Source organism: Penicillium arizonense, assembly GCF_001773325.1.
Source record: "Penicillium arizonense strain CBS 141311 chromosome Unknown PENARI_contig006, whole genome shotgun sequence".
NCBI classification, from domain to species: Eukaryota; Fungi; Ascomycota; class Eurotiomycetes; order Eurotiales; family Aspergillaceae; genus Penicillium; species Penicillium arizonense.
The window spans coordinates 73,540-97,116 of NW_019173283.1; the positions used below are offsets into that span (position 1 = coordinate 73,540).

Genomic DNA, 23,577 nt, shown 5'->3' on the forward strand with positions numbered 1-23,577 from the left:
GCCTATTGGCAAGCTGATCGCTCAGGATTTCGGGATTCCCACAGAGTCCACATGATCTAATTAGCCCTTCATGACATCTGCCCTGGCGGGGGAGCTGCATAGTTCAGTCTCGTCTCAAATTGAACATAGACCTTAAGCGTCTTTCTCGGAAGATTCACCTTTGCATAAGCAGTAGCAGTGTCCATTATCTGATCATTGCCCGTATCGCTAGGTATTTCAATAGGTATCTCAATTAGCAGGCAGACAATATAGAAATTTATAGCCGCGATTTCCGCAGATCAACGACAAGCACCTCGCATGTACCTAAGCATTTTATCCTATCGACAAGGACGCCCATCAACTTAGCCTCAGCTCAGCGACCTAAATCAAAGCCCCCACAACACAAACCAGCTCAAGATGTCCAATAGCAAGCCAAACCCGATCATTCGCACGCCAGCAAAGCACCCTCCCCCAACGACCATATATGATACGCGCCAAAGCAAAAAGAACCGCTCCAGACCCCGCAGTCCGGGCTATAGCGCAATGCGGGCCGCATTTAGTGCAGCGATAACACCGACAAGCTGGGTATAATCGCCCAGCGCAGCGCTTACACATATGCACTACGTACCTTAGCGGTTTCAGAGTCACAGTGTAGAGCCGTGCTCTGAATATTATTAGCTGCATTCTTGCCATGGGGGGCGTTTGTATACGCTTATGGCTCTGAGGCTATACTAAGCCCCCCAGGGCGGATCGGCGAGTGGGGAATGGATTGTAATTTTGGATGTCTTAAGAGGGCATGGGTCGGCACGGTTGTTCGAGAGTTTTGTGTGTGTTTATTATGAATTGTTGAGTTATGATGCTTTCTACGCTGTTTCTTTTATTCGTATTTGTGCCTTTTGTTGCGGCTGATAATTGGGATGATTTTACGAATAATCTTGCTACGGATTTGGTATGTTTTAAGTGTCGAGATAGGGATTTGGATTGGGTATATATGCTAACGTTTGAGCAAGGCACCGTTGATTACTCTATTCGGTGAACGACTTACGAAACAATTCCTTTCCGAGTCGATTAGTATATTAGACAATGTCATCTTCGCCCTTTCGCCGCTGGGAGTCTTGACTGCCGTGGTATCAGTGATCAGGATCTGCGGCAGCTCATCTCTTCGAGCTTTTGTGGGACGAGCACAGGAAGGTCCCGCCGAAGCGGAATGTGAACTCCTCCCCTGCGTCTCGGAGTCGACCTCCGAGCTCTTCAACGATGGCGGAATCACACGAGTCTTTGGCCGGCCCAAGATCGTGGAGATAGTCGTTTGGGAAGACGGTGACCCTAAGCTTGGAGAGAAAAAGATGAAGGTTGGCACATTGAAGGAAGCTCTCGTGGAGAAGTCTTGGACTTGCGCAGGCAAACTTTCACCTAGTCAGCTTCCTGAGCTAGATATACCGAATCTGTCGTTGAATAAGGGCATCAAGAGGAGAGACCAGTTTTGGTTTTATTGCGCTGCTCTTCTTGGGACTGCATTGCAATTAGGTTGGTGATTCACTGTTTGAAACTAATTTTGGTAATGTATTGATCAAATATACTATAGGGTCCATTATGTTCGCTGCACTCACGGTATTCATGTGGCCGGAAACCTTCCAGAAGGATGATAAACCGGTAGCATCATATGCATTCCCATTCTATGTTATCGGGTCAACACTATTGTTTATTGGGATGTTCTTCTGCGCCTTTATTATGGAGCGATCATCAAAGGAATACTACTTGCAACCCAAAAAGCCAAGCAAAATATACTGGCTACAGCCTGGAAAACAGCACGCAGACGATCAAGTCTTCAAGGCGTTTCTGACGACCAAAGAATACGGAGGGCCCTCTGCGACCGAGAACCTTTCTTATATCAAGTCTGTCAGGGACTACAGGTTCCACAGGAAATATCTCCAAATATACTCAACTCTAGCATCGACGCTTCTGGGGTTCATATTCCAGTTCGTTGGACTGAGAGGTCTCCACGCCTCCGTTATCTTAGCCCAGCTAGGATCGACGTTCTTGATGGCCATTGTACGAACAATTCTCCGGACGGAGAGAATGGCACCAGAAGAGAACGAATTCCGAGACGAACAGAAACTCTTATCGTCCACACAACAGGAGCTGGATTGTTTTGCATTCCATCTTGAAAATGTTGACTCGTTCCATTTGCGCTTGCTTCCAGACAGACCGACAACACTATCATCACCCGGATACGTCTCTCATCCAAGTTTGTCCCTGGCAAAACATTTGATTCATACGAGAGCTAGACTGGCGGAGCTCACGTCTAGCTCGAACCAGGGACTGACTGTTGCTTGGGATGATATGCCTATCCGCCAGGTCGCTCAGAATCTCGCAAGGGCAATCGAAATGACAATGGATTTGATGACTACGAGTTGGGAAATCGATCTAGGGAAGACGTTCATCTTCAACCTTCTCGCCGAATGCAGAACATCATCGCAGAGTTCTGACCCTGTGATCGAGTCATATTGCACGATTCTACTTCGAGGCAGTGATACCCTGCGATGGAGGATTGATGTAAATGAACTTGAAGCCATTCTGGGGCTGTGGGTTTGGTCAATACAAAAGGCAAATGACAACACCCCCGACTTCAAACTTCACCGTCTGGTCGGACTTGGAAAGGATGATGCACAGAAAGAAGAAACAGATCTTTACTTCCAGAAGTGGATATTTCGTCAGACGGAGGCCACAATGGTTAACTCCGGGATGATGGACTTTTCATCTCAACTGTTCGGGTTTGCGTCAAGCAAGCATAGCTATGACACGGATACTCTCGCAGTCAGAGTAGACAGCAATCTGGAGATGATGGCCGCACAGGATATCTATATCCGATTTTTGGGACAAGTCTTTGGTCATTTCAAACAGCTTGGTGGGGATGTCGATATCGTCCCTGGACCTAACTCCTCTTTCCTGGCTCAAAACAGTCGAATCAACGAGTTAGTACAGTGTATTGAGACCTGCGATTTGGGCACACGCGAAGAAGCATTGCTCTGCATTGTTCCAACTTTGAATAGTCGTGGTCTTCTGCCAGAGCTTGCCGGGGATTCGATCAATGTTCGAAAGCGTACAACAGAATACATCGGCAATGGAAAGTGGAAAGATGCTCTGAACCTAGTGTCCTGGCTTTGCCAAAGATCAAATTCGAATGAGTTTGAGCGGTCTGTTTACGAGCTTGGATACCTTTGTTGCCAGGCTATACTTGAAGGAGACGAGAATGGCCGCCATGAAGGGTCCAAACATATGTGCGAGCTGTTACGCTCTGACTTGAGGGCTCAGTTCTTCCAGTCCAAAGGAACCAGGCGTCCTGTTGGCTGGATGAACTCCACAAACCACGAGGAGTGGTGGAAGTCTTTTTCTAAACAGCTTGGGTGGATTGCATGGCATGCATCCAGAAATGTATTAGCCTCAAACTGGATGCAGCCATATTTCGAGGCTTTGGGTGCGTCTGAGCACTTGTCTCCTTCTTGTGGAGCTGGCCTACAGGATAGCGATACAGAAAGAAGCATTCGCACTTTGCAACAATGGTTAACTTATACCACCATGGATATTGAGATTGATCGGGATGTTCCTGGATACGACGATGAGCTGGCGTTTAAATGGGCCCTCTCCAACCAAAATCATGCTCTTCTGTACTGGTTCTTGGTTAAATGGACAGAAATGAGCAAGGATCTCCCATCCTTGGCCCACGCTGCTTATTTGTTCGCCGCAAAGAACCATTCTGAATGGGCGATTCAAGTTCTCTGCCGACGTGGTGCCGACATCGAAGCAGAGAACTTCGAGCACCACTCGGTCATGATAAAACTCGTTCTTGATCAGGACTTGACAGGTATTCAAATGATGTTGGCAAATGGAGCTTCTATCAATGGGAAGTCCAAAACAAACAAGATGGGACCTTTAGAGGTCGCTGCTGAACAAGGACATAATGACACCATCAGCCTTCTCCTGGACCATGGAGCAGAGATTGACTGCCTAGGAAAGGGAAAGTACTCAGCACTATGGTGGGCGACTGTTGAGCAAAGACTAGAGACCGTTAGTCTTCTTCTTGGGCGTGGCGCCGACATCAATACGATCGGTCTGGGGTACATTTCGCCGCTTTACTCCGCAGTCCTCAACCAGCATATCCAGATGGTGGACTTACTTATACAAAATGGGGCAAAGTTGAATACCCAGAATGATCAAGGCCAAACCCCTGTGATGTTAGCATCAACTGAGCCGTCGATCGAGATTGTTCGCCTGTTATTAGCGGCTGGGGCTGATACAAAGCTTCAAGACTATGGCGGACGCACTGCTCTGGATTTAGCTCGTATCCATGGTTGTACGGAGGCTATCGTTCTCTTAGAAGCAGCGATGCAAAGCTAAATCCTCATTGTATAGTTATGTTTTTCGTTCTACCTCACAATAACAGTTTATTATGTGACCACGGGATTTGGTAGACATACTGTACTTAAATTATATGTAGCTTTGCATGCAGGTACCCTGTACAATATGTTTACATGCATATTATAGGTTAATTCGCACCGCGAGGGATTTTAGAGGATATCATATCCATCAGTGTTACTATTCTTAAATCATGCCAACGTTCCGGACGACATCATTGGAGCAAGATTAGCGTTAGTGGCATTTTCGAAAGGGGCATTAGCGAAAAACGGCCATAAAGGTTGTGCAGTTCAGTAGTGATGAATGTGGCCAATGGTGATCGCTAACTGCGCTTTACTTTGGTGGACCCTCCCTCAAGTTGTGCAAGTGCAACCAACGCCTAAGCGCCCGGATGGGATAATCGTGCAGTAGTCAATTGTGATTCGGGAGCAGCTGATCGACAGCCAATGTGAGAGGCCTTTCACTCAGCTGACTACTTGGCTGATCAGCCCAAGCCCGTTTAGCTCCAATAATAGCCAGGGAGCTCTTGGTGCGGAGGAGCTATGATTTCTTTAAAAAGGAGGATGGTCCATAACCCCCCTCGTTTTGCAAATTTCGTCTTGTCTACTCCAAATCCACCTCTAGTCAAGCGCTCACAGATTGTCTACTGATCCGACAAGACATTTTGCATTGCCTAGTTTGAAACACCAATTGTTGCTTGGCTTGCCCTACCCCGCAGCATTTGTGACCAATACCGTGAGTGTTTTCAGCTGCAACTGGAATTGAAGCTATTCTTACCGGGGAAAGTATCCGTGTTAGCAGACCCAGGCGTTCTTCTACTTGGAATAGTCGGCCTTCAACCCAATCACTATGTCGCAACCAAACCAATTTGCTCCTCCCCCAATGTCGGGTAGGTCGATCTATACAATTTGCAAATCAATTCCCAGCACTAACTTCTTTGAATCTATAGCCCCGGCACATGTGACAAGTAAGTTTCCGTCTCTAACTAATGGCTCTAAGTACTCATGATCTCAGCGTTTCAACAATCCCAACAACAACACCCCGGTTATGCACCTCCAAACTTCAGCTATCCGCCACCGCCAAAACAAGGAACTCCTTCAAATGGAGGTTATCCACTCCCGCCATCTTCTATTAGTCCACCTAGCACAAGTCCGCCACTGATCCAAGCGGGAATTTCGCAAACATATCCTCCCCCTCCCTCAAGTACCCCACCCGCATTCAGCCCACCACCTAGTGACTTCCCTAATCAAAATGGGTTGGGCCGACTTTCGATATCATCTCAATCCCACCCGAGGGGGATGACGGAAAAGGTCTCGGGAGGCGCACCTCCACCTGGGGAGTTCATGGGAGCTAAAGCAACCTACGAGGACGACGTTGGAACCTTCAACGGAGGCAGTTACAGAATCAGCCACCGGGACTCCAACTCTCTTTTGACATTACAGCTCGCCATGGGTTGTCCTCTTACTGCAAGACCAGGTAAGAGCAAGCCCGATAGTGAAGTGGATGCGACACAGATGTGTTGAGCTCGTTAGCCTACATGTATTGACACCTTCTGACGCTTTATAGGTGTGATGATTGCCATGTCCACTACCATGACACTGAGGGGATCTATCTCAATTGGGTGGAAAAAGCTAATTGCAGGTGGTGAGATGTCCATGTCGAAGTACACTGGACCGGGCGAGCTTCTCCTTGCTCCCTCTGTACTTGGTGACCTCATTGTCCTTCGGTTGGATGGCACGACGAAGTGGAAGATCGGTAGAGATGCTTTTGTCGCCTGTACCAGTGGTGTTGATCATGAGTATAAAGCCCAAAGTCTCTCAAAGGCTATCTTCTCCGGTGAAGGGCTTTTCATCTACAAGATTGAGGGAACCGGTCTTCTTTGGTTGCAGAGTTTCGGGGCCATCATCAAAAAGGATGTATGTATAGACTATTCCCCGACAAACTGGGTCCTCTTACTAATGTACCTCGGTGTTCAGCTTGTGGAAGGAGAAAAATACTACATCGACAATGGTCACCTTGTTGCATGGAACTGCAAATACAAGATCGAGCGTGTCGCTTCTGGTGGTATCATCTCCGGTTACGGTACTGGTGAGGGTCTTGCTTGCAAGTTTGAAGGACCTGGGACTGTTTATCTGCAAACAAGGAACTTGAACGCCTTTGCTACCCAGATGAAGATCAGTACCGCCAGTGGCTGATTATGACGTATGGCGTGCCTTTCAGATTGGAATCTGGCACTATGACTTTGTTGTTATCAATGCATCAAGCGCAACTACCATTGTACCATCGCGAGCAGGTCTCCATGTTATACCAATTTGTCCAAGTAACAGGCAGATGCGATTGCTATATATACTATTTCATTCCATGTGAAACTTTTCCTTCTTTTATGGTGCTTCTATCCTCCAACCCTCCCGGTATAAGTAAAAATGCTAATTCCCCTAGTTACATCTTCGTCTAACCAACACTCCGCTTGCCGTATGTCACCCACTTGAACGCATAGGTATCTTGCAAACCAGGTCTAATTTGTGCCTATTACAAGTGGAACCTTCCATGTTTGCGATTGCTGAGAGCGGGTGCAATATTGCCATCACGATGATCATGGAGTCTCGATCCTAGATCTTCGTTTGTATCGAAAGTTGACATTGTCTTTACGATTGAAGGCAGGTCATATAGTTAGAACTATTATCCACAAAGTACCGGAGATCATATGCAAAGCCAAACAGCCAGTGAAGAAAACATGTAGTGATATCAGTCCATTTCATTTTAAACCTTTTCTATCCTTGAAATCGTTTCCTCATCTCAAACCCCAGCGGCAAAGTTCCAGTGCCGGAGCTCTGTTCTCTTCCGCCAAAGTACTAGTAAGTGACACGCATAAAGAATAGATAATAACAAATCCTTCCTCCGCGAAATGCCAGAAAGCTCCATGGGTCGTTTAACCCACACGCTTTCTGCGGCCAATCTGGGAACGGAAACCGGCCTTGATAGCGGCGACGGAACGGCGAGATCCACAAGAGTTGCAAGTGACGAAGTACAGACGGTTCTCACCCTTGCTGAGTTCGGTGTCGGGGCTGCGGCAGGTCTTGCAGGTAACGTATTCAACTATGTAGATGTTAGCACGGGATCGTAGACGCGATTTGGAGCAGGGAAACATACCAATGTAACGACGGAGAACAGACTCGATACCCTTCTGTTGGAATCGACCCTTAATGACGAGACGACGGCTACCGTCGACACTACCGCTTGTACCCAATTCGGCGAACAGGAACTGCGTGACGTGGTCCTCGGAACGCTTCATACGCTTGCAGATCTCGGCAATGTTGGCGAAGACGGTACGACGGTTTCCTTCACGCAGACACTGGGGAGGAGGAATCTTGTAGGACTTGGAGCCGCTGGACAGGAGGTCGGGGTGGTGGCTCTCGATGAGGGAGAAGAAGCGCGAAATGAGGAGCGAGTAGGGGATGGCTTGTGTTGCGTCATGTTGCCAGATGCCAGTGCCGGCCTCACGGTCACCCTCGGGGATTTCCTCGGGCTGTTCCTCACCAGCATCCTCTGTGATACCGGCCTCGGCGAGCTTGGCATCGAAGTCATCGGGGTCGACCTTGGACTTGGACTTGGAGGAGCTCTTCTTCTTTTTCTTCATGGTGGATGGGTCGAACTCGCCCTCGGCCGCGGGGGCCTCTCCGTCCTCACCATCGGCGGTCTTAGACTTCTTTGTCTTCTTCTTTTTTGAGAGACCCTTGAACATGTCGGTCACCTCGTCGACTTCCTTGTCTGCATTGTGTTGTATGTTAGTGGGGTGTGAACCAAGGCAACTGGAAACGAGATCGGGGAGTTGCTGCGTACCGGCTGGCTTCTCGGCCGGAGGGGCGTCTGTGACTTGACCGTTGGTATCCATGATGACCGATCCTTCGCTGAATGCGACCGACTTGCGTTGCTTAGTTTCGATTTCCTGGCGGAGGAGCAAGAAGCGGTGTTAGTTCTGTGAAAAATGTAGAGAAACGAGGAAGAGTCTGCTCTGGATTTTTCAAGCAAAAAATACCAGACTGGATCTCTAGGCGCAAAGGGGTGGGTTCTCTGAACGGTGACGGAGGGGTCGATATTGTGCAGACTCAAAGAAAATGTGGGAGGGTCGGCAAAAAGACAAAAGAAGTGTGACTTACGGCGTCCGCCATACTTTTGGGCTTCAAAGGTTCAATTCACTCCACCACACACTGTAGAGCAACTTGAGGATTGGATATTCGAATAGCTTGAGGTTCTATAGAGGCAAACTCGCTGAAATTGATACTGAGGCGATGCGTTATCGGGCACGTGACTATGAGTCAGGTCACGTGCAACCGGAGGTCAACAGTCGAGCAAGGCACTGCCGATCGTCTCATTTACACAGCAGTAGGCAGGCCACTGCTTGATCAGTCTTCCTCTCCTTTTCCCTTTCAGATCTAATATCAGAATTCGCTCCGATGTCCTCACCTTCTCCAGCCGGATCGAATCCCTCGTTCTCGATGTCCGCATACATGGTCCCCTCCAGGCAGAACTCATACTCCGAGTCGGACGATGAGATTGCCTCTCTTCCTTCCGAATCTACAACCGACTCCGACCTCGATACTCTATCCGATGACTTCTCCGATGCCGAGGCAGAATGGCAAGAAAGTATTGAGCAACTGGAGCTGCTTCTGAGCATGGTCCTGGTACCTTTTATCGGGAAATACCTAGGGCGACGATGCGCATATTGGAGTACGTGGAACTGAGCGGCAATATTGGACTTGTAGCAGCTCATACTGACTGATTGGCTTCTAGGTTGGACGCGATTTATGCAATGGAAATACCCGGTTGAGGTGGTAATAAAGAACCCAGCTGCCTTCAAGGCAGCGGGTGTCATCGAGGCGGCTGCCACTCTATGATCTCCATACCAATAGTTTCACCTTCAACCTTTGCATCTTGCTTCTTTGCTGCCGCATATTCGACCCTCAGCTTCCAGCGTTCAACCTTCTTTCCAAAACCGGCCCGACTTATTTTCGTGGACCCTCCAACATACCAACAAACAGAACGGCCGGCATAGAATTCCCTCTCTCCGCAACAAATGTCAACTCACATATGGATCTCCGGTAGTTTTACACGGCGCGGAAATGAATTCCGGGACTACATCTAGGATCATTAATGGTGGGATACATAGACGGGCCATGTCCATATCTTGAATATCTCAAGAATTTGGAAGCCGTCCATCCGATGATGTGTCTGATCTCCTGTCATCTAAGGCTACTTTATACCCAATCAATTCAACGCTCATCGAGATAAATTCACTTTATACCGTCTCCCGTAGAAGCATTGCGCGAAGATGGATTTTGATTCTAACTTACTCTATGCGATCTACCCACCACAAAAAGGACACAGCCGAATCAATCACATCCACAGTAGTTTGTCGTACACAGAGTATCGCGCATAGCCAAGTATCCACATCACGGTAAACCTGGTAAGTGAGCAGAATGAAGAAACCCGGTTTAGCATGCGGAACCACCTCTATATGACTACAGTAGAGGGATAGATGCGGCTGATTTGTGATAGAAAGTTGCTTAACTAAAGGATACTCATATGATTGGAACGTGACCGCCATGTCGATTGAATGGAACTATATCATGGAATCATAGAACCAGTCCTCGTGCCTCCCAGAAACTCACAGGGCTTGATGCTTGCGATGCATGATCTCAGCCACAAGAACCAATATTTTTATTTCAAGTACATGCAGGGTTAATACAATTTGTTCTGCCGCCAAAAGCCAAATAAAGCCGAGCCTTGATTTCGATCCAATGTGCGCGAAGTCGGGACGTGCGGTTGCGAACTGTTGTATCCAGTCAACCAGGGCAAAAATCTGTTTTGATCAAAGCCTCCATCGTTTTGAGGCAGCTCATTTTGATGGTTGACTCCTAACAGTCCTGTGCCAACTCCGTCCTGCTTGATGTTTTGAGCGAGGGGTGGCTGAGGTATTTGTTCTGTCTTCACAACTTGAACAGGGATCGCACTGCTCCTACGTTGCGCTGATTTGGGAGTACCAAATAAATCAACAGGTTCATTGAATCTTGATGAGCCGAAGAGGATGGCCAGCTCGAGTTCATCCTGGACAAATTCTTGTCCTGCAGTTTCAGGGTGGAGGATGGAGTGGTAAGCAGCGTCCAGTGATTCATAGAACAAGTCGTCATCTGCGAAGCGGTTCAATTTATCCAGCTCAAAAACAGGCGCATTTGTTGACAAGTCATCCTGTGAAAACGTAGAGAGATGCTCATTTGTTAACTCAAGAGCCAGAGGCAGGCTTAGGCGGTTTTCCATCAAGACATCCGAGGTTTTGCAGTCGTCGATAGCCTGCAATGAAAAGGCAAGGGCACATTGCTCTTGTGTTTGATGTTGCTCAGTCTTCTTCCTTTTGAAAACTGAGCCCCGTAGTTCAAATGAATCGCTATGCACTCCAGAGGAAGGTTCAGATGCGTCTCTTGGATTTGGATACGCCTGAAATCTCTCGTTGGTATCAGCACAAACAAACCCCAGTTGGTGTGGTGTAATAGCTTTATGGAATGAGTGTACTGCTTGCCTCACAGTGCCTTCGTCCCTTGATTTGGGTCTGGGCGACGATTGCTGCTTGTTGTCAGTCTCTGTCGACCAATATGCTTTTCGCTCTTCCAAAAGCGTCCAAAGCTCGGAGAGGCTCCAATGCCTGAAAGTTGCGAGTTTATCAGGGGCAACACTAGAGACAGATTTTGGGTCCAAGCCAGTGTGCAGAAGTTCGAGCAGGTATTGTTGCAGATGAAGGTCATCGAGGGTATCGGCAAACGAGGACAGAGGGGTGGGAGAGACGTCGACTTGTTGCCGTAAGCCGAGAAATGATTTGCTGGCCTGTACCGAAGCATTCTTCGATAGATCCTTTGAATGTGAATATAACAACGTATTCAATTGACTCCGTTCCGCATGTTGCACACACGGAGTATCCTCAGGGGCTTCTAACGTTGGCCCCGGGCTGATGTTTTTTCTCCGTGATAAGAAGTTCATTTCGGAAAAAGCCAAGTCAGACTCTGCTGCGTTCCTCTTAGGTCTCTTCCTGGGAACATCTCTCGAGATATCAACCGAAGTTCGATTTGCGGGGTGTTCAGCTGCTGAAGATGTCTTTCCCTTGTTGAAGATGCCCAAATTGGCTTGATTGGGAATCTGATTTGGCACAAGTCAGATTTAATCAAACTAGACAGACGGCAAGTTTGTACACACCGTCAATCTATTTCCAGTGACATTGACAGCCTGGAAATCATTCAAAGTATGCTTTCTGCCACGTACATTCTTGGCCTTGCCTTTGCAAGCGTGTGGTCGAGACTCTGCAGCTGATGGCGCTTTGTACTCGTAATGGTCATCGCGGGTCTTGTGTCTGGGCTGTCGCTCATAGCTATGCCGTGCTCTCTTGCTGCGACCGTCATCTCGTGTGGGGCTTTGTGGAGTAGGGGATGTTCTGGATTGATCAAGATGACCAACACTCCGTTTTTTGCGTGTCGAACGACGTATCCCACGCAAGGCTTCGGGTGATTCCAATGGTATGAGAGGAATGCCTGTCATTACTGCTGCACCCGCCTCCTGCTGTTTCTTCTCTGGTATTTTGTTAGTGAGTGCTTCACTATTTGAACGAAATCGCCCACCAGCTGTATTCCGGTGGCCACATTGATCCTGATCTTGCACTGTAGAAAGCCACTGATAAATTGGCCCTCGATCATCCTCCATGGAGGCGGTCTTCGCCATTGGAATGGGTCTTGGACATTCGAAAAAGATTGGAAGTATGAAGTTGGTAGTTGAGATAGAGGGGGAGGGTCACCGCCGAAGAAAGCACGACCAAAAAGATATCCCTCTCATCCTCCCACTTCCATAATCCAACGTCCATCTTCCATCATTCATAGCTCAGCCATCGTTCCATTTTCATGTGAAGAGCTGGTATATGCCTGAGGCATCCCAACTCGACCGTGATGTCCTAGGGCTCAAGGCCACCAGTCCAAAAACAGCTGCTGACAGTCTATAGACTTCCACATGCAGATCGCCATATGTCGGAAGACTTCCGACATTCACGGCCCAAGCCGCATGTGGACCCACAGGGCACTGCCCCTCTGACCGGATGCACATATACAACTTCCACGATGATCATAGCCAAAGCTGACAGGGCCAGGCTCATGTACTCAATGCATGATTGAGCCCGCATGCTGGCCAGATCATCAGCCTTTTGCAGTGGGGTCCTGAATAAGAAGGAAATGTTGAATAAGCATGCATATAGCCAATGATGCACCTGTGAGGTACTGGAGACCTGCCAAAGTATTATGGTGCACGGAGACCCCGCTCAGCCCGAGCTGGATACCTTGGCACAAGGGGCGGCTTATCTCTCGTTTTGTGAGAGATGTTTAAGATGTACGAGGCTTAAACAGAATTCAGTGGTTGTCGATCCGGACCTACAAAATCCATCTCCTTGTCCACGAACAGTAGAGTGGAATGAGGGGAAGTCAAAGTTCACATCAGCCGTTTTCTTTTAGTGCGTCAATCCATCAGTGAAACGGAGCCTCGGGAATCCTCTGATTGACTGGTTGACTGCACACTTCGAGGATAGCCCGAGGGACCCGCAAATCAATCAGCTGAAGGTTCAAGCCAGCGGGACTAGCAGCTTGAGGGTGGAGGGGGAGTTATCTTTGCAGCATCCCCCCACTTTGACTTCTCTTCCCGTTGGCTAGAGTCGGACTTTCACCCGAAGGAAAAGCTCACGGACAAAGACACAGTAAGCAACATATTGCGCGGTGCACACCTGCCATTGGTGTGCAAAAGACCCAGATATGTGGAAGCCCTAACGCAGTGTGATTGTTACACGGGACTGCTGACTCGCCTGGCAACCACTAGGATCTCCCAATCAATTCACAACCCCGACGACTTTTGACTTTTGACCACGACCTCTCGTGGATCATCTCTGCTTTTCACCTTTCATCTTTGCCTTTGGACTGATACTGTCCAAGCGTGACTTCTGATCCATATTCCATAAAAAATCACCATCATGTCTAAGCTCTTCATCCAGTACGTGTTCTTTGTCACAAGAGCCAGCATGTGCTCGCCATAGCAAGTTTAACAATTATTCAGCGGCCTTTCCTGGCACACAAACGATGAGGCTTTGCGAGAAGGATTTCAGCAGTTTGGTGAGATCCAAGAGGCTGTGAGTTCTCATTTTCTCCGCTCATCAGCCATAAGTTTCAACTGACCCCGCCGCCTACAGATCGTCGTGAAAGACCGCGCGACTTTGCGCAGTCGTGGATTTGGCTTTGTTCGATTTGCCAATGAGGCTGATGCAGAGGCCGCAATGAATGCGATGAACAATCAGGAGTAAGACTAGGATTCTATCTCATTTTCACTATAAGCGCAGAGTTCTGACAGTTGATAGATTCGATGGACGTACTATTCGTGTTGACAAAGCCTTTGACCGACCCCAACGCCCCGAAGGTGGCTTCCAGGGTCGTGGTGGATATAATTCGCAACCTCCATCTGGATACCAGGGCGGTGGTGGCTACAATGCTGGCGGGTACAACAACGGCGGCTATAACGGGGGTGGGTACAACCGTGGTTACAACAACAACAACAACAACACCAACAACAATTACCCCCAAAGTGGTCCCGCCGGATACGGCGGTGGTGGTCACGGTGGCTACGGTACGGTTTACAGATTTTTCCATTGTTCCTTTGTTTACTGACAATTTTTCATAGGCGGCGGCCCCAACACTGGATATGGCGGCGGCGGTGGTGAGCAATAATTTCCTCACGGATCGTTGCAGCATCGGGGTGACTGACTTGTCAAGGGTGGCGCAACAACAACACGGAGCAAGCACCCCAAGACGGCCATCATGCTCAGTAGATGGTCAAATATTCATTTGACTTATCTCTTCATCCACGCACCTCCTAAAATAAGGCACGAATTACAACGGCTCAAGCGCGATGCACCTTGAACTTCGAACTTAAGGGTGTCCATTTTTGTTTGCTTTTTCTCTTTCCCGCTCTTGGCATGCAATGGAGGAAATACGGGATTCTAGCTCGCTCGAGCAACCTTTGTGCATCTATATGATTACTCGATGTGTATAAGTTCATGATCTTTGTGGTCATTTCCTCGTTTCACAGAATGAGTCTAGTGTGGTTCCATGTTTGCCAGTTCATTTGTTTCATGGCAAATTCTTTTCTCCGACAGAACCGACAGAGAGCACGATCAACGAGTTCGCCGATATTGAACATAATCTTAATCTACCTAGCGAGATTATGCAGGGCAATAGGGTCTCCTTGAAGCAAGCCATCTCGTCTATGTGCTTCCTTGGCCTGCTACTCTATGCAAAATCAACGTGTCAACCAACGATCTATATAATGCTGACCTCATTCAATTGTCGACCGACCATCCGCCTCAGCAGGCGCCTCAGCCGCCCCCTCCAGTGACTTGGTAACCTCAAGCTCAGCCGCCTTCTCCTCAGCCTCGCCCAGCCCCTCAGCCTCAATCGCCTTAACCCGCCGCACCAAATCCGTGACATGAACATCAGCAGTACCCAGCCCAAGCCCCTCAAGCGCCTTCTCCAGTAGATACAAATATTCAGTATTCTTCCCACTAAGACCATGACCAGCACTAATAACCTGCGCCACATCCTGCGGCTCCCGCCGAGCAGCCTCACGCAGGAATTGCGGGTTAGACGGCTGGCCAATGTAGACCATACAGATAATCGGCGATGAGCTGGTCGCGCCTTCGACGTCGATGGTTGGGTGGAATGGCGTGTAGTGCGCGCTGTAGCCGTCAATCTCCCGCTCGTCTAGGTAGTCGTGGACTTCCTCGGCGTGTGAAGCTGGGATGTGGTATGCTGCGCCCCAGACTTTGCCTGTAGATTCTGATTCAGACTCCTGGCGTGCGAGCTGTTAGGAGGAGTCAGTTTTGGTGATTTTATATACTGTAAGTGGAATCTTCGGACTGACCGGGTCGTCTAATGTCTCCCAGAACGTTCTTTCGATCACAGTGACTACTCGACCTGGTCTCTCTGGAGTGCCGCGGTGGTCGGTACTTTGTTCGCATTAGTGGATGTTCTTATAGCCTGGGTTCACGGGTATTGAACGCCCGATTATGACCATTGACATACCTAGCCTGAATTCCATGGTCAAGGAGTCATACCGTTAGTCTATTCCATATCATGCCATAGCCCTCGAGCAATGCACTGATAACACACCTGCCAAAACCGCCGTACATAGCCACTGATATACCCAGGAACACGTTGGTCTGCAAAATAAGATCAACGGATTAATTCTCCGACCCGAAGCCATCAAATACGAAGCCTTCTTTCCAATCCTCAGATGGGAAAAAGTGCTGGATAGCAGTTTGACATACCAAAATGTGGTGGCGGCTTCCAGATCAAACTCCTATACATACATGATGAGCACTTGTCAAGACGCCAGATTTAACTGTGAGTCAAACAACTCACCCGTAACCGAATACCCAGAGATCACCTTTGGGGAAATGACTTTTCCATGTCCGACCGTCTGGGTGGACTTGATGTCCTTGTGCGGTTGCTGCCATGTTACGACGATGTCTGCACTAGATCTGTTTGGGGAGTTGTTCAACTGAAGTTGCTGTTGTGGGTCTGCCCCGCGTCGGATAGAATTGAAAGATGCAAGCGAGGGGCCTTTCTCAAGGTTAAGAATGTTTGATAGATGAATGGAGCAAGTAGTCCGAGTAGCAGATGTTGCCACAGGGAGTGATATTTGTATATATTGCGTCCAGGTGAAATTCATTATCGCCATACAAAATGGTGAATGTTTGCAGTGTTTGTTTCATATTCCACCATGTGTATTGTACCCTTCGCATCCAGGATCAATGCCAGATCTAAAAAAAAAAAAAAAAGAACTTTACAATTTAGCTGCCCGTACCTATCTCTAGGTTATCGTGTGATACGATTTTCACTTTTGGGCAAAGCTAACTTTGTCCGTTCCCATTATGCTTGGTTTCCTATCTATACCATGCGAAGGATCTGCAGTGACATGCCGAAGACCTATCGCACACAACATCTTATAGGTACGTTAATATAGCCTATTGTGCTAAAAGACTCTTTCGTAAAACACAATCAATTACATATGATCTTCTATCAAGACGAGCTATAACGAACTCTCCGGTCTCAACACTAGGACTAGTGTAGTTACCTGCACGACCAGCTTACTCAGGGCTAGGACTTAAGAAGAATTGAAGGTGACCTAATGATGCTCAGTAAAATAAAACTATGACCCCAGGCCTAATTAAGGTTAGAGCTGTCCGAATAGCAAGAAATTGGGGTCCATTTAGGATCGCCCAATGTTCATAAAACTGTAGGTTACTTCTAAGACAATACAAGTCTACAAATCTTCCAGTTTCTAGGACTTCAGTGTGTGATCTCGACGATGATGTGTGGCTGGTGTTCCCCGATAGTGCTACCTAGGCCTATATTCACATCGAGAAGGAAGCATTTCCTCCCTTTCAGTATGACACGAGATACCCGTGCGGATATTCACTTTACGCACGTTCACTATATTTCGCCTCAATCGATTTAACGTTGCTTAAAAATGTTTCTCTCGCCTCTTCCTTTGGCATTCCCTTCTTTGAATTCCATATGTCCCACCGAGCCCTTCCCTATAGTTATTAGATCGGTGTTAGACAAAATTGTATTATAGCTGTGCTAAGACATAAAAGGTAGATATGAGGTAGTACCTGGACATCCTGATCTCTAGGCTGAGGTGTTGCGTTGTCACCATTCATTGCCTGTTTGTATAGCACTTGGTTCTACAAATCCAGTTATCATTCAGTACTGCTCTTGGAAATATCGAAAATAACAATGAGACAAATTACCTCCCAAATTTCCTCCTGTGTTAGGTTGACTTCCAGAGACTCAAAAGTCCTATAGGCCTTCAACATTTCCTTGTCCAGGTGCATGGCGGCGGTATGTGTGACGTTATGCTGTCAAAAGAGGTGGGTGAAAAAGATTTCGATGTGACTTGGGCGGCTAATAAATACATGTAATGTATTGAAAAGTGCGAAACTACCCCACAGCCGAAGCAGCAGATGGGTGATCCAGCACCTACAATGGACCAAAGCTATTGAAAAAGTCCACCCCGTGGACTCCCGAGGTCTGCTTATAGAATGCTTATATAACAACCCAGACGGCCAGCACAATCCACACCACGAGAAAGGTACCTTGCCTACCACAACCAAAATGCCACAGATCAGAGTAAAAAGCAAGGTATTTCCTTTGTCGAATTTGAGTTGAGTGAGGGCGCGAAAGGATTGACCGCAGTCTTTAGGCTGAGGACCTTGCCCGAGTGCGAAACAATCAACGGAATTGCCGCGCACGCCGCCAGGAGTACGTTCGTGACTTGGAACAGAAAGTGCAGTTCTACGAGACGGTGCAGAATACTCAAATTGATGGCTTGCGAAAGAAGATAGAGCTTCTCTCGGTCGAAAACCAGCTGCTGAAGTATTTCGTGGAATCCGTAACATCCATGGTGGACTCGGCATTTGAACAGCCTCTCGCACCATCGTGGGAGGCTTGCGGACCGATGACTGGATCTGAGCTTGGCTTAGATGTGCTGGTCTCTTCAGAATATCTCATCTCGTCTAATTCAGTGCCTGGCGTTAGTTCTACCTTTCCATTCCTCAGATAACAGTGGACAAAAACCCCTAATGGTGCCGCAGGCAATGAGCAGACTAGGTGGCACCCAGTCTGTCCCTGGAAATGATGATCCCCCACAAGAGGAAAATACAATGACATCAGATCCCTCCCTATCTGACCTTCACCCGCTTGATGACCGATTTTTATACATGTCTACGCAACTACCGACAAGTACGGTACGCTTTTCGGAATCGCTGAACTGCCCACAAATGGGGCTGATGCCATACAACGGCTTCGCCTCAGAGGGGACCCAACTGTCAAGCTCGGAATATCCCGCCATGGACTGTAATCTGGGCACCTCAGATCTCTTCTCACAACATACTCTCTCCTGTTCAGAGGCCTGCGAGCTCTTGATTGGCTATGTCCGAAGAAAGCCAGATCTCAGAAACCTACATCTGAGACTCCGAAGTGGGTACCGAAATAGCCTTGTGCCCGGGGAGGGGTGCAGGGTTGATTATTATCAGTTGCTTGCTGTTCTCTCTGATACGTCGCTGGAGCACAATGACTGACCGAGCACAATGAAATTATCAAGTTAGAATGTACGTCAAAGGAGGTGCAGGGCTTGCTATGCGCAACGAAGCTCAATCTCCGATTGGAGATCTTGCAATAGTATGACAAATCTTGTAGTCTTCTCATTCAATGCTGTCGAAGCATTGTGATCTTGATGTCTCACCGCACCCGGCTTCCGCTATTGCATAAGTTATAGATAACCTCGCTCTCATATGCGGATACAGATCCTAATAAACACGTCCATTACTACAGCAGGCAGACAGGAAGTAGAGATGCAAGCTATTCGGGAAAAGCAGTTTGTTTGACCTAAAGTTGTCTGGGAATCCTTCGACTGGTAGATGTAATTCAGATGGTTTATCGGCGTTAGACCAGAAGATCTATGCGCTTTATGAGATACAGGGTTTCATCAAGCGTGGGTATCCGGCTTAATGGCGAATATCTTGAACGAGCCTAAGGTAAAAAGCCAAACGGAACGTGGTTAGCGCCGAACCGCTCGCTGCTTAATTGGTAAGTGAACTCACCAGTCCAGAGATTAAAATCCACGTCCGCCATCTTCATCTCCCCGGCCGGTCTAGATCTCGTCGTATCGCAACATGAGCTAGTAGGGCCTGATTCGTTGACCTTTTCGCTTTGCCACATTTCCTTGTAAATGTTCAGATCGCTATTGGTGTCCAGAATCAAGGCGTCTACAGGTTAGGTGTCAGTACTAGATCATATCACACGAGATAGGGGAAATGAGCCAGCAATGGTACCTTGAAATCCTGCTTCTTTCAAGTATCTTTCATAATCGCTGACCTGGCTGGCGCCCGCAATACAACCAACGTACAAGGAAAGGTCTGTCTTGATTTCCATCGGAAGCTCTCGCTTTGCCAGAATGTCGCTGATTGCAACCCTACCTCCCGGCTTCAGCAGGCGGAACATCTCGTGGAAGACAAGGGGTTTCTCGGCTTCCGGCACCAAGTTTACCACACAGTTGCTGATGATGCAATCGACGGTAGATGATGGCATCGGGATAGAAGTAATGAAAGCCTCGATAAAAGTTGCATTTGAGGCACCGGCATTCTTCGCGTTTCGACGTGCCAATTCCAGCATATCCTGCTAAGTCTAAGTAACGAATAAAATGTATTAGCAAGAACGAGTCCGCGTACCTTCGTCATGTCAATACCGATAGCCTTTCCTTCCGGTCCAACCTTCTTTGCGGCTAACAAAACGTCGATGCCCCCGCCACTACCCAAGTCAACCACAGTCTCGCCCTATATATGAATATTAGTACCAGAATAAGTAGTGACCGGTGGTTGTGCCCTACATTTCCTAAATTTGCTGTTGCTAGCGGATTCCCGCAGCTGACACCTAGATTCGCGTTGTCTGGAATAGAGCGCAACTCCTCTAGATCATACCCAAATGCGGTCGCGACCTTGCGTTCATAGGCCCTTTGGTTATCAGGGCCGGCCTGTTTTGCAACGCCTCCGTAGCGCTCTTGCACAGAATGATAGGTATCTTCAGAATTCATGGTTTCAGTTACAGCAGGGCGGAGATGGAGGAAGTGTGCTGTGAGCAAAGATCGTCAAACAACTTGTTGTTCAGTAAAGGAGCAAATTGATGATTCGAGAAACTGTTTCGAGAGAGATCAAGCCTATTTATATATCATCTGCGCTATCAAAGAGTCTTGTCATTTATGGATGTACATAGCATCATTGATGTGGAGACGGGCGGCAAGTCGTTATTCCACTGATTGGCCAGTGCATGCCTGGTATGTCACTGCCAAGCTTAATAGGTCCTTGCATTCTCCCCACAGCCTGGTGTCTCGGAACTGACAACCAGGCTGATTCATTATAACCAAAGAACTTTTTCTTCACTCGTGGCAAATCATGGAAATTAGACGAACGTATGGGTACGTCACCAGAGTTACCTAGGCCAGATCAGTCGCTATACCCGAAATGCCGGTGGCTGATGTAAAGTTCTAGAGACGAACTTGTGACTATTGATTAACAAGTATACTGCCTGCCCCAGGTGTAACGGTCCGTATGCCTCTAGCCTCTTTCATATTGGTCCTTTCACTTCGACGTAGCTTTGGAGCTTCCGGATATGAATACGTTTTGTGCCTTCCACTTCAGTCCTTCCAGTTCACTCGCTTGGTTACAGATTTGACAACATAGACAAGGCTAAGCAGTATTAGGACCTCAATTGACGGCCCGAAAGTGGCAGTAAGCGCCTAATTACTGTTAGCACTAAACGTTACGACAGTAACAGCAATAGCAAGCTTAAAGTTATTAGCCGCGATGAAAATCTGAGTAGAAGCTAACTTGCAACTGAACCCAAGCTTGAAGGGAGCGGAGAGCACCATTTGTAGCAGCGAATTGACTGAAACAAGTATAGAGCTGTACACATTATCACCGCCAACAATAAACAAGACTGGTCCATATAAGAACCTACGAGCAAGGTCATCTTAGTTGAGGGCATAACATGGAGCGAAGTGGTTTGCCATGGCGATACATCTAGCCCATCCAACGAGAATCACGAGATGTCTGCTCTTTCTTCCCTGGCACACGCTGTCTCGACTGGCAAATTGACAACCCCGTCGGGCAAGGCCTAGTGGCTGTACGGGCTATCTGCCATGAAACAGTCCAACGATTTGAGAATGCGGTATAGAGGGTCCGAGCCCGGTGATGAAATGCTTAGTTTTGGAACGTGGAGGGTGGCGAATAACAGCAGTAACTAGCATTGTACTATAATACTGTAGTACGTGTGACATGTTGTGGTGGCAGCTGCGATATTACCTTGAATGCATCACCTCCTGTCTCACAACACATCAAACCAAATTCACCGACTTTCTTATCAGTGGTCTAAGATCTGGCCGGACTTGCGTGTAATATTCAAAGTGAAGAAAATCGTTATTCCATTGGAATAATTATCTGTACGATTATAGAACCTTGATGTATCTTAAGAAAGAAGCTAGCCCATACTAGAGATGGAAAAGTAAGGGGCAGTGGGTAGGAGCTTTTGGCCCGTCTTGTCTTTAGAGCTTGTTAAGCAGTTATAAAAAACACCTGACTAGCTCACTGGTCCGTCTAAGTATGCATTTTCCTTGCTCAGCTTTTCGGATGGCGACTCTTTAAGCATTAGACTATTCTTGCCAAATTGATTTTGATGCCATAGTAAACATGAATCAGTATCATGAGCATGGACAGATGGATAAAAGCACATCCAAGATGATTCCCATGCATATGCCGCGTCAGATACTTACGTGAACAAGGGGTATGCGGGGAATGAGACACCCGTGTCGTACCCGTGCCCGGGGAAGCACTAGGGGTTGCCTTAACGGGAAGCCGGCATAACATTGGTATGAAACATTTGGCCCCGACCGGCTTGGATTCCCGTAATCCCCGTGACTGCGGCCATTTCAGCTTGTGCCCGTTTCTCTCCCCTTCTTTTTCATTGTCTTCCATTCTTCTATCCATCGTATCCATCGTTCATATTTGCTGTGCCCGTTTGCGGTTATACTTATCGCTTATCGCTTATCGCTTATCGCCCGTGCTGTTCACCTGAGACGTTTTGTCCTTGCGTTGCACCTCCTTCTGACACACCTGATACTCCGTTGTGTCCGTCAAGAGCCAAGATGGCAGGCCTCTTCCGTTTGCTCAAGATGCAGTACACCCCTCCTACAGACCCTCAGGGCATCTCTTTCGCTGGAAAGACCGTCCTCTTGACGGGTGCTACCTCGGGTCTCGGTTTCGAAGCTGCCGTCAAAATCCTCAACCTCGGGGTCGAGTCTCTGATCATCGGTAGTCGCAGCGTGGAGCGGGGTTGCAAGGCCAAGGCCGAGATTGAAAAGTTGACCAACCGCTGCGATGTCATCAAAGTGTGGGAACTCGAAATGAACAACTTCGCCAGTGTCAAGAAGTTTGCGGAGCGTGCCAACACCGAACTGCCTCGTCTTGATATCGCCTTGCTGAACGCCGGGCTGTGGAACCGCGACTACAACAAATCTCCCGAAGGCTGGGAGGAAACCCTGCAGGTCAACACGCTGTCCACCTCTCTGCTAGCCATGCTTCTGCTTCCCAAGCTAAAGAGCAGCGCCTATGAAGCCAATCCCTCTCATTTGACCGTGGTTTCTAGTCAGCAGTTTGTTCGAGTACAGGCTGAGAGCGTGCGGACCGATGCCCTGCTGTTGGAGCACCTGAACAACCCCGAGAGATTCAAGGGGCCCAAACAATACGGCATCTCGAAGCTGCTACTTGAAATTGTGATGAAGCGTATTGCCACTTATGTCCGCAACGCAGATGGGACCCACCCCGTCATTGTTAACACTGTGAGCCCAGGTCTCTGCGCCTCGGGCCTGGGTCGCCAGTACGATAAGTGGTACGAGCAGTGGATCGTCTGGATTCTGTTCAAGCTATTCGCCCGGACCACTGAGCAGGGCAGCCGCTCGCTAGTTAGCGCAACGTACCAAGGTGTTGAATCCCAGGGAAAGTGTTGGCGTAGTGATGGCTATCTCGAGTAAGTTAGACCCATATTCTGGTGGATTGTATCAATGCTAATGATTTCTCAGCGAGTCGACTGCTCTTACAAGCCTGGCAGAGGGCGTGGAACTCCAGGAGAAAGCATGGAAGGAGATCATTGAAGTGTTGGGTGAGCAGGCGCCCGAGGTGGACGTTGCATTCGGGGGAATTTAAGCGCTTGGTGGGGATACTGAGCTGTTGAGGCTCAAATTGTTGTGCGAGTGTTTCTAAAAGTGTTCTCTTTGTCTGTAGCATCATCAAGCGAAGATACCCCTGTTTGTTTAGTCTCTGGTCTCTAATGTAGTTACCGTTTTGTTATTTCTTTTGGGTCTTGAATGCTTGGACCAGTGATTGTACTGCTAGAGGGGAATCTGATTTTCAAATGATAATTAAACAAAAGAGAAGAAAATAAGATGTAATATCAAAGTACGATTGGGCTGACAAGATTTATACGAACACGAAGCCTCACAGCG

General features: G+C 48.1%; 10 protein-coding genes across 10 annotated transcripts; 6 read left to right on the forward strand and 4 right to left on the reverse strand.

Annotated features, from left to right (window-relative positions):
• Nucleotides 1-835: 835 nt before the first annotated feature.
• PENARI_c006G11938 (ankyrin repeat domain-containing protein) lies at nucleotides 836-4,377 on the forward strand (the record flags this gene model as incomplete). The annotated part of the gene is made up of 3 exons (XM_022630656.1): nucleotides 836-928; nucleotides 990-1,506; nucleotides 1,565-4,377. 3 exons carry the CDS (start codon nucleotides 836-838, stop codon nucleotides 4,375-4,377), a joined length of 3,423 nt encoding a protein of 1,140 aa, XP_022489898.1.
• An 867-nt stretch (nucleotides 4,378-5,244) lies between these two features.
• Nucleotides 5,245-6,590, forward strand: PENARI_c006G04526 (AIM24 family protein; the record flags this gene model as incomplete). The annotated part of the gene is made up of 5 exons (XM_022630302.1): nucleotides 5,245-5,284; nucleotides 5,345-5,362; nucleotides 5,410-5,871; nucleotides 5,962-6,311; nucleotides 6,372-6,590. The coding sequence occupies 5 exons, from the start codon at nucleotides 5,245-5,247 to the stop codon at nucleotides 6,588-6,590; spliced, it is 1,089 nt and encodes a 362-aa protein (XP_022489897.1).
• Nucleotides 6,591-7,324: 734 nt separating this feature from the next.
• Nucleotides 7,325-8,287, reverse strand: PENARI_c006G00657 (translation initiation factor eIF2 subunit beta; the record flags this gene model as incomplete). The annotated part of the gene is made up of 3 exons (XM_022630119.1): nucleotides 7,325-7,491; nucleotides 7,546-8,163; nucleotides 8,236-8,287. 3 exons carry the CDS (start codon nucleotides 8,285-8,287, stop codon nucleotides 7,325-7,327), a joined length of 837 nt encoding a protein of 278 aa, XP_022489822.1.
• A 604-nt stretch (nucleotides 8,288-8,891) lies between these two features.
• PENARI_c006G10909 (uncharacterized protein) lies at nucleotides 8,892-9,290 on the forward strand (the record flags this gene model as incomplete). Its single annotated transcript, XM_022630602.1, has 2 exons — nucleotides 8,892-9,123; nucleotides 9,187-9,290. 2 exons carry the CDS (start codon nucleotides 8,892-8,894, stop codon nucleotides 9,288-9,290), a joined length of 336 nt encoding a protein of 111 aa, XP_022490005.1.
• Nucleotides 9,291-10,134: 844 nt separating this feature from the next.
• On the reverse strand, nucleotides 10,135-12,156 carry PENARI_c006G05100 (uncharacterized protein; the record flags this gene model as incomplete). The annotated part of the gene is made up of 3 exons (XM_022630328.1): nucleotides 10,135-11,580; nucleotides 11,638-12,008; nucleotides 12,057-12,156. The coding sequence occupies 3 exons, from the start codon at nucleotides 12,154-12,156 to the stop codon at nucleotides 10,135-10,137; spliced, it is 1,917 nt and encodes a 638-aa protein (XP_022489887.1).
• A 1,285-nt stretch (nucleotides 12,157-13,441) lies between these two features.
• On the forward strand, nucleotides 13,442-14,290 carry PENARI_c006G05266 (RNA recognition motif domain-containing protein; the record flags this gene model as incomplete). Its single annotated transcript, XM_022630334.1, has 6 exons — nucleotides 13,442-13,461; nucleotides 13,525-13,597; nucleotides 13,658-13,764; nucleotides 13,823-14,088; nucleotides 14,143-14,178; nucleotides 14,235-14,290. 6 exons carry the CDS (start codon nucleotides 13,442-13,444, stop codon nucleotides 14,288-14,290), a joined length of 558 nt encoding a protein of 185 aa, XP_022489754.1.
• A 506-nt stretch (nucleotides 14,291-14,796) lies between these two features.
• Nucleotides 14,797-17,359, reverse strand: PENARI_c006G10659 (gamma-glutamylcyclotransferase; the record flags this gene model as incomplete). The annotated part of the gene is made up of 5 exons (XM_022630592.1): nucleotides 14,797-15,321; nucleotides 15,382-15,466; nucleotides 15,630-15,679; nucleotides 17,138-17,209; nucleotides 17,276-17,359. 5 exons carry the CDS (start codon nucleotides 17,357-17,359, stop codon nucleotides 14,797-14,799), a joined length of 816 nt encoding a protein of 271 aa, XP_022490013.1.
• A 280-nt stretch (nucleotides 17,360-17,639) lies between these two features.
• PENARI_c006G08726 (bZIP transcription factor) lies at nucleotides 17,640-18,604 on the forward strand (the record flags this gene model as incomplete). The annotated part of the gene is made up of 3 exons (XM_022630504.1): nucleotides 17,640-17,666; nucleotides 17,728-18,057; nucleotides 18,119-18,604. 3 exons carry the CDS (start codon nucleotides 17,640-17,642, stop codon nucleotides 18,602-18,604), a joined length of 843 nt encoding a protein of 280 aa, XP_022489910.1.
• Nucleotides 18,605-19,011: 407 nt separating this feature from the next.
• Nucleotides 19,012-20,115, reverse strand: PENARI_c006G05480 (uncharacterized protein; the record flags this gene model as incomplete). The annotated part of the gene is made up of 5 exons (XM_022630341.1): nucleotides 19,012-19,055; nucleotides 19,127-19,291; nucleotides 19,358-19,700; nucleotides 19,754-19,858; nucleotides 19,912-20,115. 5 exons carry the CDS (start codon nucleotides 20,113-20,115, stop codon nucleotides 19,012-19,014), a joined length of 861 nt encoding a protein of 286 aa, XP_022489562.1.
• Nucleotides 20,116-22,221: 2,106 nt separating this feature from the next.
• PENARI_c006G03447 (putative short-chain dehydrogenase/reductase family protein) lies at nucleotides 22,222-23,278 on the forward strand (the record flags this gene model as incomplete). Its single annotated transcript, XM_022630251.1, has 2 exons — nucleotides 22,222-23,102; nucleotides 23,155-23,278. 2 exons carry the CDS (start codon nucleotides 22,222-22,224, stop codon nucleotides 23,276-23,278), a joined length of 1,005 nt encoding a protein of 334 aa, XP_022489817.1.
• Between the last annotated feature and the right edge of the window lie 299 nt (nucleotides 23,279-23,577).